This window comes from Rana temporaria, chromosome 2 (genome assembly GCF_905171775.1).
Source record: "Rana temporaria chromosome 2, aRanTem1.1, whole genome shotgun sequence".
Classification (NCBI taxonomy): Eukaryota; Metazoa; Chordata; class Amphibia; order Anura; family Ranidae; genus Rana; species Rana temporaria.
The window spans coordinates 289,684,667-289,696,798 of record NC_053490.1 but is presented as its reverse complement, the minus strand read 5'-3'; the positions used below and the strand labels follow the sequence as shown (position 1 = coordinate 289,696,798).

The 12,132-nt window shown below is 41.9% G+C and overlaps 1 protein-coding gene across 3 annotated transcripts in view; it reads left to right on the top strand.

The window, feature by feature from the left end:
* INPP5B (inositol polyphosphate-5-phosphatase B) overlaps positions 1-11,181 on the top strand; it is a 177,062-nt gene extending 165,881 nt beyond the window's left edge. For all 3 annotated transcript variants that reach the window (XM_040337207.1, XM_040337206.1, XM_040337208.1), the window contains 3 exons: positions 2,404-2,531; positions 3,413-3,524; positions 10,072-11,181. In XM_040337207.1, the coding sequence (XP_040193141.1) occupies positions 2,404-2,531; positions 3,413-3,524; positions 10,072-10,193 (362 nt within the window). In that variant the 3' untranslated portion in view covers positions 10,194-11,181. The remainder of the gene's footprint in view (positions 1-2,403; positions 2,532-3,412; positions 3,525-10,071) is intronic.
* The last annotated feature ends 951 nt before the right edge of the window (positions 11,182-12,132 follow it).

Below are 12,132 nucleotides of genomic sequence, written 5' to 3'. Positions count from 1 at the left end.
ACTTTGTTTCTACATGTAAAAATCATATTTTTTTGCTAGAAAATTACATAGAACCCCCCCCAAACACTATATATGTTTTTTTAGCAGAGACCCTAGATAATACAATGGCGGTCATTGCAACTTTTTATCTTGCACTGTATTTGCGCAGCAATTTTTCAAACGCGTGTAAAAAAAAAACAGTTTCATGCTTTAAAAAAAAAAAAAACAGTAAAGTTAGTCCAATTTTTTTGCATAATGTGAAAGATGAAGTTACGCCAAGTAAATAGTATGTAACATGTCATGCTTCAAAATTGCACACGCTCGTGGAATGACGCCAAACTTTGGTACCTAAAAATCCCCACAGGCAACGCTTTAATTTTTTTTACTGGTTACATGTTTTGAGTTACAGAGGAGGTCTAGGGCTAGAATTATTGCAGAGTGGTAGTCCTATGTTAACTCTGCAAAAAACATTTAGCTACAATTATATTTTTTATCAGTGAGTAGGGCGACACCTCACATGTGTGGTTTGAACATCATTTTCATATGTGAGCAGGTCTTACGTATGCGCTCGCTTCTGCATGCAAGCACACGGGGACAGGGGCACTTTAAAAAAAAAAAAATTATTATTGTTAATTAAAAAAAAATAAAAAATTTGGACACTTTTGATCACTTTTATTCCTATTACAAGGAATGTAAACATCCCTTGTAATAGGAATATTGCATGACAGGTCCTCTTTACAATAAAACCCCACATCTCACCTCTAGGCTGGGAAGGCAAAAGAAAAAAACGATCACCGATTCACAGCCGAAGCGGCACCGTTTTTTTTAATGCAGAGGCCAGGCGTGATGTCATAATATCGCGCCCGGCCTTCGATGATCATAGAGACTTCAGCGACCATCTGGTCCAGCGGATCCTGTCACCGACTCACCGATCGCACAGGTGAGTCAGTAGAAGCACCGGAGGACGGTGGGAGGGGGACATCCCCTTTCGCCGCCATAGGAACGATCAAGCGGTGGAACAGCCACTATCATTGTTCCTATGGTGTAGGGAATCTCCGGCTGAAAATGCCGATATCTGAATGATGCCTGTAACTGCAGATATAGCCCCACAAAGCCCAAGATGTCATATGATGTCCTCTGTGCGTCAAGTGATTAAGGAGATAGCCCCAATACGTTTACATTGACTCGCAACCTCAGGATGTCAAAACTTAAAGCGGAGGTTCGGCCAAATTTTTTTTTTAAAAGCCAGCAGCTACAAATACGGCAGCTGCTGACTTTTAAAAAATGGACACTTACCTGTCCAGCGTGCCCACAATGTCAGCAGCAGAGGCCGAGCAATCGCTCGGTCCTCGGATGCTGCCGCCGCCATCCTCGGTGAGGGAATCAGGAAGTGAAGCCTTGCGGCTTCACTGCCAGATTCCCTTACTGCGCATGCGCGAGGATCGCGGCGCGCCGTCACTGGTCTCCGCTCTCTCCTGGGAACAGTGTTTCCCAGAAGATAGTGGGGGGATGACGTGCCAGGCTGGATTCCCCGTGGGGATTCGAACCCGGAAGTGATGCAAATACCTGTCTCAGACAGGTATCTGCACCCCCCTGAAAGGTGTCAAATGTGACAACGGAGGTGGGGAGGGATCCAAAAACTGGAGGTTCACTTTTTGTGTGAACCTCCGCTTTAAAGTGGTTCTAGATGCATTCTATTTATTCATGTTATGCATAGTTTAAAATTGCCTTATGGTTATGGTGATGATCTTTTTTGTTTGACTAGAGAACTTTTGAAACATGGATATATTAAAGGGACACTAAAGGTTCCAGTTTAAAAAAATAAAATAACAAACATGTTATACTTACCTCCACTGTGCAACTCTATTTGCACACAGTGGCCCCGATCCTGATCTTCTGGGGTCATTCGGCGACTGTCTCGGCTCCTCCCTGCAAGAACTAACCCCCTTCATGGGAGCTCTCTCCCATGGGAGTTAGTTCTTGCGGGTGCGGTCCTGTGATACAGTCGGTGGCTATAGCCGCAGACTGTATCACTCAGCCCCGCCCCCTGGCACGCCATGTCATTGGATATGATTGACAGCAGCGCGAGCCAATGGCTGCGCTGGTATCAATCCATCCAATCTAGCCAATCAACGGCCAGACTGAGTGGAGAAGAGGACGACGAGGGCGAGTGCAGCAGGTGAACAGGCTCAGGTAAGTAAAATGGGGAGGCTGGGGGGGGGGGGGGGGGGGCCGTCATTGCCAGTTTTTTTTTTTCACCTTAATGCATAGGATTCATTAAGGTGAAAAAAAAAAAAAAAAAAACCTTTACAACCCCTTTAAGCATATACAGTATGTAGTAAACTACAAAGATGGCAATGTTCTTGCTTTATCAGCCTCTTTATCCTGTATCAAAATGCTGTTTTTCTTTAACGCCCTGCTAAGCTGGAAGCAACCATTCTGTTGTTGAAGCCTTATTGCTCTACTTGGAGGGTCTTCCTGAGCCTGTGGTGTGTTATCATTTATATTACACCTGTCTGCAGTGTGCTGAAGATTATAGCAGCAGTAAAGAGGTACATTTTATAGATGATTTTTAGATTTAATAATTTAGTACTGTATTGTAGAATGTTTCTTGTGGGGTATTATGTAGTTTACTAGAAGCTATATAGCTGGATTCAGGTACACGTCATACGCTACGCCGCCGTAAGTTAGAGAGGCAAGTGCTGTATTCACAAAGCACTTGCGTCCTAAGTTACGGCAGCGTAGCGTAAATGTGCTGGTGTAAGTGCGCCTAATTCAAATTGTGAAGAGGTGGGCGTATTTTATGTAAATAAAGCATGACCCCACATAAATGAAGTTTTTAACGAATGGCGCATGCGCCGTTTGTGGATGTATCCCAGTGCGCATGCTCTAAATTATGCCGCGGACGACTTACGCAAACGACGTAAAAATGTAAAAATTTGACGCCCATACTTAACATTGGCTGCGCCATCTTTTTTGGGTGGAATATCTTTAGGCCTGAAAACGCCTTACGTAAACGGCGTATCTTTACTGCGATGGGCCAGCGTACGTTCGTGAATAGGCATATCTGGCTGATTTACGCATTCTAGGTGTAAATCAGCGTACACGCCCCTAGCGGCCGGTGTAAATAGACAGCTAAGATACGACGGCGCCGGCGGTCGTATCTTAGCTAGATTTAAGTGTATCTCAATTTGATATAAATATACGACGGCGCAGATTCAGAGTTACGACTCTGGCTAATAGTATGTATTTGCATTATAAATGTCAGGTATTGTATGCTTACACCTCACACCTGTACACCCCCTAAGGACCAGAGCAATTTTACAGAGAGGTGCAAACTAGGAGAATGATGGCATCCCTTTTCTGTAGGCAGAAGACGCATTTCCTCAATCTGTGACCTGATATAATATGATCACTATTTACTTATTCATAGGTTATTTCCAGATTACCACTGCACCACAAAAATGTCTTCAACTACCTGATATCTTTCTTGCGAGAGCTGCTGAGCAACTCATTACAGAACCATCTAGATATTAACATTTTAGGTAAGATGTTCATTGTCAGTGTTATTTGTTTTTTGCTCAGTATAATCCAAAGGAAAAGCCACACACCCATGATGTCTTCATAGTCAAAACTTTAATCAACCAACATGTTTCTGAACATGGTCCCACCCTCAGGACCACTTCTCACCAATAAAAACATAATTGATGTGTTGGAGAACGTTTTGCATTCATTGAGAAAATGCCAAGTGTTCCCTAATGACTCCCATGCTGAGCGGGTGACCTCCTGTGTACGCAATACAGCGGGGAAGCTTCTCAGCTAGTGGAGATCACTGTAGTAGAAGTGCATACTGATAATAATAATAATGTAAAAATAGCCATACCTGGAATTGAACTTTAATTGTTTTGTGGTTTTGCTCTCTTATCACAACAATAACAATTGGATTGTTAACCTTTATCCACCTAAGAGGTCTCCAGTATAAAAAATACAGTTATAGCCAGCCTCTGAACACTCCATGTATAGTAGTATCATGATCCATAAATGTAAAGCATATTATTGCAATCTAGATTTACAGCCAGATTCAGGCATTTGTGCAGAGTGGTAGTCCTATGTTAACTCTGCAAAAAACATTAGCTACAATTATATTTTTTATCAGTGAGTAAGGGCCCTTTCACATGGGATGGGTCCGTAATGATCCGCCCCGTGAACATTCGCTTGCTCAGCTCTGCTCCGCTGATTCCCACTGAGCCGGCGGATGACAGGGCGGTCCCCGCACACTGTGCAAGGACCGCCCTGTCAGATCGCCGCTCTCCCCTATGGGGGGATCGGATGAACACAGACCGTCTGTCCGTGTTCATCTGATCCGCAGACGGATGGAAAAATTGGGTTTTCCTCCGTCTGCAGAATCAGAGGGTTGCGGACACTGATGAGATCGGGTGTCAGCGGATTTTCATCCACTCACACCCGCTATCTCATAGGGATCAATGTATGTCCCTTTTTCATCCGTAAACAGATGGATGAAAAAGCGGACATACGGGGTCCGCATGTGTGAAAGGGGCTTAAGGCAATTGTTTTTAAGAAAAACACTTGAAAAAATGTTCTTGGTTATTGAGAGACAAAAGAATTCAGATTCAGTTGAATGACACTGCCACCTACAGGGGGATTGGAAAGTGGCAAACATACAGAATGTAAACCAGTCCCAGGATAACCCCTCTTGTACCCAGTAGGCTTTGGCCCAGATTCTCGTATCTGGGCATAAAACTGTGCGGGCGTAACGTATCTGGTTTACCTTACGCCGCCGCAAGTTTTACAGGCAAGTGCTTTATTCACAAAGAACTTGCCTGTATAGTTGCGGCGGCGTAGCGTAAATCACCCGGCGCAAGCCCGCCTAATTCAAATTAGGCGGGTAGGGGGCGTATAGCATTTAAATTAGGCGCGTTCCTGCGCCGAACATAATGCGCATGCGCCGTCCCTAAAATTTCCCGACGTGCATTGTGCTAAATGACGTCATTGGTTTCGACATGAACGTAAATGGCGTCCAGCCCCATTCGCAAACGACGTAAATTTTAAAATTTCGACGCGGGAACGACAGCCATACTTAACATTGGTTGCCCCTCATATAGCAGGGGCAACTTTACGCATCGCAAATCTAACGTAAACGTTGTAACTTCACTGCGTCGACCGCGCGTACGTTCGGGAATTCGCGTATTTTGCTAATTTGCATACTCGACGGGGGAAAACTACGGAGGCGACACCTAGCGGCAAAAAAAAAAAATTGCATTTAAGATCTGACAGCGTAAGAGCCTTACGCCTGTCAGGTCTAATGGATATCTATGCGTAACTGATTCTAAGAATCAGTCGCATAGATACAACGGCCCAGATTAGGACTTACAACGGCGTACATTGCGTTGCGCCGTCGTAAGCCCTTTGAGAATCTGGGCCTTTGTTTCTTTGCTAGTGTCTTAGAAGGATGGATTACTTTACTGCCATCCTGCTTGTGCTTTGCAAATCCCCAGTTGTGAACTGGTTACCTCTGGCTTTCCTGTCCTCGTCAGCACCAGGTAGGTTTATGAGCACCTAAGGTCTTGCCTTGCACTCTGGGCCTGGTGTCATACCTCTACATGGGTGCGATATGTCTGCACAAAGACGTAGATGGGCTTTCCTTCTCCTATGAGTAACCCCAGCTCATACTCTCCTGGGGGATGGGGGCATTTACTGGGTATCCTGCGAGGGAATAGATCTGTAATCTGGAATCTGATGATCCTGTAGCTATAGGATATTCATCATCAGAGCCTTCTTCAGCTTCGCTGGGTGAGTTTAAGTCCCCTTGCCTCTCGTCAGGAGCCTCTACATTATTATTATTATACAGGATTTTTATAGGGGCAACAGCTTGTGCAGCACTTTACAACATGAGGGCAGACAGTACAGTTACAGTACAATTCAATACAGAAGGAATCAGAGGGCCCTGCTCCTTAGAGTTTACATTCTAGGAGGAAGGGTCAAGTGATACAAAAGGTAATAACTGTGGGGGGTGAGCTAAAGAAGATTTGTTAGGTGTGGGCAGACTAGGCTTCTCTGAATAGAAGGGTTGTCAGGGATCCTCTAAAAGCAAACAGAGTAGGAGATAATCAGATAGATTTGGGTAGGGAGTTCCATAGGATGGGAGAGGCTCTGGAAAAGTCCTGGAGGCGAGCATGGGAGGAGGTGACGAGGAAGATAAAGAGCAGGGCATCTTGGGAGGAACAAAGAGAACAATTAGGTTGGTGTTTTAGCTGGGAGCAGAGTTGTGGATGGTTTTGTACGTTGTTGTTAGTATTTTCAATTCAATTTGTTGGGTGAGCGGGAGAAAATGGAGGGATTCACAGAGAGGAGTAGCAAACACTGAACAGTTGGTAAGGTGGATGAGCCTGGCAGCAGCATTCACGGACTGATGGGGGGGGGGGGGTCAACTCAGGACTTTACAGAAGATGACGCTGGGCTGAATAATCAGCCTGTGTTCTGTCAAATTAGCCAACTTGTCAGAAACTTTAACTACCTCACTTCCGGTTTCTTTAAACCATCAGTAATTGGAGATTTCGACGAATTGATGTTTGGACACAACACCGGCAACCGAATACAGTCCGGTACAGATTTTGCTGTTTTGACACCACAGCGGCTAACAAGGACAAGGCGACCATTTTATTGGTTAATATCGGAGTGAGTAACAATCTCTGCTCCTAATATCGCAGCGGACTGTAAAAGGTTGTTGGTGTTGTGTCCAAACAGCGCAGCGCAGTGTGAAGAAAATGATAAAAATGTTATTTGGGTATAGTAGCATGACCGTGCAATTTGTCATTCAAAGTGCGACAGCGATGAAAGCTGAAAAATGGCCTGAGCAGGAAAGGGGTGTAAGTACCCAATAGGCAAGTGGTTAAAAAATCCTATTTTTCATTTGGAAAATATGAATTTGCAGCACATTTATTTAGTGTATTTTCCTTATACTAAGTGAGTGAGTGAGAAACTTGTATAGCGCTACATATGCGAACTGAATCCTCTCAAGGCGCCTTGTATCCATTTCCTACAATTTTTTGCCTTCAGAATAGATGTGTTTTGAGTTTTTTTCTGAAGGCCTGATGATTCCCTTCCATTCGGATGCTGGTTGGTAAAGCGTTCCATAGTCGAGGTCCTTGGACTGCGAATCGTCTTTCTCCTTTGGACTTGTATTGGGCCTAAGTGCATTTGCTAAGCCTAATAAGGAAGATGCATTTACAATGCAAACTCAATAAATCTTTTACTAGGCACTTACCATATATAATAAAGTGTGAAATCCTCCAAACAAAGTGCTCCAGCTGGGAATTAAAAAAAAAAAACGTTATTGAATTACTGCATTTGCTGTAAAGCTACGAGCTGCCATCTTTTACTTTATGCTAGTCATATTTTTGATTGTATCCACCGATATATATTATTTCCTACACAGTTGATTTTATCCATTTACTTACTAGTATCCTGAACACAATTAAATCAATAGGTCCTATACACAGTATTTGCCTACATATGTATTATTTGATAGTTTTGTTTTTGGTTGGATGTTTTAGTATGTGTTTTCAATTAACTTAAAATTTGCTAACATCTATTTTTTTTACACATTTTAAGTAATTCCAAAGCAGATGTTAACATTTTAGGTTGTTTTGGGCTGTCCATGGTTATTACTGACACTTGGCATATATAATACATTTAGTGCTCAGCATGTTATTATTTTACTTGTGTGCAAAAGCACTTGTGTGGGGAAAGCAAGGTTCAGTACTTTTTCACACTCATTTCAACATTTATTAGATTCTTAAAGGGGTTGTAAAGGAAAACCATTTTTTTCATAATAAGCATCCTTTACCTGCAGACATTCCTCTTTTCACTTTGTCATTGTTCGTTTTTGCTCAGAAGTTGCTCTATTTCTTCTCTGTTCTGTTCACTTCCTACTTGTCTGATTTTACTGACCACCGTGATGGGAGGCTTTACTGCGGTGGTCAGTAACGTGCTCACCCCCTCCTGGGAACTACATCTGTGCGGCAGGACGCTCTCTACGTGTTAGAGACTTCAAGGAGGTGTGAATTACTGGGCGTGCCGCAATGCATACTGGGAAATGTAGTTCTTAAATGAACGAGTCCCGCAAACCAGGAAGTGAATGAGAGAACAGAAACTAGAACGCCGGAGGTGATATAGATGAAGGAATTTAATAGATATTTACTAGTTTTTTAACAGAATCATTACACTATTCTGTCTGTCTACCTTGCAGACATTAATTTTAGGCAAAACTTTTTTTTCCTTTACAACTCCTTTAACCTCCCTAGCGGTATGATTATTTCAGAAAAAAGGTGCTAAAAGCGGTACCATTATTTGCAAGGAAATTTGGCGTTTTATATTGTAGGCCTGCAATTCTTAGGAATAACTCACTTAAATCTGACCAAACAAGAGTCTAGTAGGCATCCAGGGTATGACATTTTTTTTAAAACAAAATTATAAATTATAATATAATAAATAATTATAAATAATTATAACAAATAATAATATAATTATAATAAAAAATATTCAATAATGTAATCAACTTAAAATCACTGAAATGTGCTCAGTTGCAGAATTGTCGCTGTCATTACTTTTATTTTTTTATGATGAATTTCCCCAAAAATCGCTATCGCACAATTCTGCAAGTGATTATAATTTATTATCGCTGTTTTTTAGCTGATCTAAAACCAATTTTGACATAAAGGGACACTTTTGGTTGCTATGGACAATCTACAGTTTGCAGGCAGAAAGAACCGTTTTTATTATATAAAAGCACATGTAGGGCACGGGGCAGACCACTAGGGACAAGGGGGTGTGTATTTTTTACATACAGTACTGTAATCTATAAGATTTACAGTATACTGTATGTAAGGTGTTTGTTTACCTTTTTGAATTTGGCGCCGTTCTCTGCCCCCGTGCGTCGTAACGTCGCAGGGAACGGAGATCGGAGGCGCTGTGTGAATCGAGCGAGGTCCCGCTCGCTCACACAGCGCAGTGGCATTGCTGGATCCAGGGACAAGGTAAGTAAACCAAGCCTGTGGATTCTGCGAGGCGAGCCCGAGTCTGACTCGGGGTTACCGATCGCAGCACAAAAATGTAACCCTGAGTCAGACTCGGAAATACCGCCAGGGGGGCTAAGGCCCAAAAAAAATTGATGTCTACTCTACTGACTATTTTTTTTTTTTTTTTTAGAACTACAGTTTCTGTACAAGATTTAACCCCCGAGTTGTAGCTAGCATGGACAGAACCTCCACCTTCTAGGCACTGATACAGCTTTTCTGTCATGGCCATATACCTATTGGGTTGAATTACTAAAAGCAGAGCGTGCACAATGTGGTTCAGCTGTACCTGGTAACCAATCGGCTTCTAACTTTAGCTTGTTCTATTAAGCTTTGACAATAAAACATGGAAGCTGATTGGTTTGTTTGCAGAGCTGTACCCGATTTTGCACTCTCCAGTTTTAGTAACTCAAGCCCATTGTCTCCATTTTGTTTTTCTAAAAAGAGTCCAGTGAAATTCCCATTCTGCCTCCTTTCTTCACATTCTACTTTCTTTGCATTAGGAGTTTTTCTTTTCCTTTCATCTCCCAACAGGAGTCAGGGAGCCCACACGATGATCAAAATCCAGCAGAGACTCGCTGAATTTCTATCAGTGTGTGGCCAGCTTAGTAGACATGTTGGATCATTTTCCATCGATCAGCAGCTCCAGCTACTGATCTGTTTATTCTGAGGGCCACATGTGCAACTGTCAGAATACAATGTCCCCGCAGGTGGATTGCTCTATCCTCACAAACAAGGTGGGTGAAGGAATCTTTCCTTGGAGGCATTGTATTCTGACAGTGGCAGATGGTGCTGTCAGAATAAACCGATCAGCGGCTGCAGCTGATCGATGGAAAATGAGCAGGTAAAAATGATGAAGAGCTATGTGGTAGAATGGAAGGCCCTCTCTCATTTTGGTTTTAGCTTTGACCATTGCAGCCCGAGTTCTTATGTATATGGCACTTATGTAGGCACTACCATGTGCATCCAAGGTTTGAATTCTCTTTCTTGTTCACAGCAAGTATATTTGGGAATCTTTTACTCCGACCTCATCCTGACCAACCCAAAGCCAGCAACTTAGAGAAGAGGAAATGCCAGGAGTTTATTCAACATTTTCTCATGCACAGCGAGGATCCTTGAATTGCCTATCTTGTTTGGGCATCAGCAGACATTCAGAAGACGTGCCTAGGTTTCGTGCCATTTCTGATGGTTTACATCTTGATGCTTTTGAGACATCTTTTTTACAGCTATAAGTGTAAAAAACTACATTTTTTATATATAAATGATAAAAGATTTATTAATCTTTTGACCTAAGCCACTGTGCCTTAAATGTACTTTGTTACCCTTTTAATGGCCTTTAATGTGGTTGAATCATATGTTCTACTGTCCCACAGCACCATGATTGTCCAAAATTGTAACTCAACCAAATACTTTTGACTGTATAGAGAACCTGATTAGTTTAGGCTGTATTGTTGTCTGAGTACTCCCCATTTCTACGTGTCAACAAACAGGGGCACATACCGCTATAAAAAGCTGTCAAAGGAGCTAACATTTCCCCACTCTACTCAACTTTTATACCGTGGTCTCTGTCCCTCTTCAAGATTTAGCCTTCTTTCCTGGCAACATGTTGTCACTGGAACCAGAAACAGGATAACCTCCCCAACGGGACCACAGAGAACATTAAAAACTGCCCGAGGTTCTAAGCTTTCCCTTTAAATCCAAAAATGAAGAAAGTTTTTTTTTTTTTTCCTGAAGATGAACTTTCAATTCTTTCCTATCCTGGAAATGTAATCACACATAGGCCAATTTCTCATTGTTATTTATGCTGGATGTAACTGACTGAATGCTGTCCAGGGCATAGATAATATATTTTTGTCTCGATCATTGTTACTGTAAAATGTTATGTATAAAGTCAGCTATTGTATTTTTTTTTTATATTTTTAAGGAATTTTAAACTGCTTTGTTTCAATTTAAAATAATGTGCATATATTTTCTACTTTGTACTTATATGAGATATGAGTTTTTTTTAAACTAATATTTAATGTTTTGTATTAATGCAAATGGATAAATATATTTTAAATACATTTGGGGTTAGCTGTAGACACTAATAAAAAACACCAAAACCTTTTTTTTGTTTTGTTTTGTGTGTATTTTATGTAAGACAAATACATTTATTATAATGTCTGCATGCCTACATACCCTGTGCTTTTGTCCTGAACGCAAATCAAATGGCTCAAAAAAATAAAATAAAACTATGTGTTTTTTTTTGGTAAAACTCCCTACCAAAATAGGTTTGGACTTGATTACGTTTCAAACCTAATTCACAGGATATCTGCTGATATGTATAGAACATTTTTAAAACATGCTATGAATCTTCTAAGTACCCAAGCTACATTTTCACCTCTACATTTTTGTGTGATGTGTTCAATGAAAACCATCCTTGCTTGCATCATGTTTGTTTGATTGGGAAGAGGTAGAAACCTCTGTCAGGTTTTTATTGTTAAATAATGACTCTTAAGGGTTTATTTACTAAAGGCAACTCCACTTAGCACCACAAGTGCACTTGGAAGTGCAGTCGCTGTAGATCTAAGGGGGACATGCAAGGAAAATGAAAAACAGCATTTTTTGCTTGTACATGATTGGATGATAAAATCAGCAGAGCTTCCCCTCATTTCAGATATTCCTCCCAGATCTAAAGCGACTGCACCTCCAAGTACATTTGCAGTGCACTTGTAGTGCAAAGAGGATTTGCCTTTAGTAAATCAATCCCTATTGCCTTATACACACGATCGGTTTTCCCAGTGGTCAAAAGTCCGCCAGGAAAACCGAGGGGAAAACCAGAGAACCTGCTCGGTTGCTTTTCCCTGTGTACACACGGCCTGTTTTCCCGACAGGAAAACTGCCATGACAGCGTTGGTCGGGAAAACCGTCCGTGTGTATGCTCCACTGCAGTGTCTCCCATAGGAAAACTGCAGAGCAAAAAAATGCAGAGAATCACGGCGGGAAAAAAGAGAACAAGTTCTCATTTTTTTGCTCGCAGTTTCCCTGTCGGGAAAACTGCTATGGAGCATACACACGG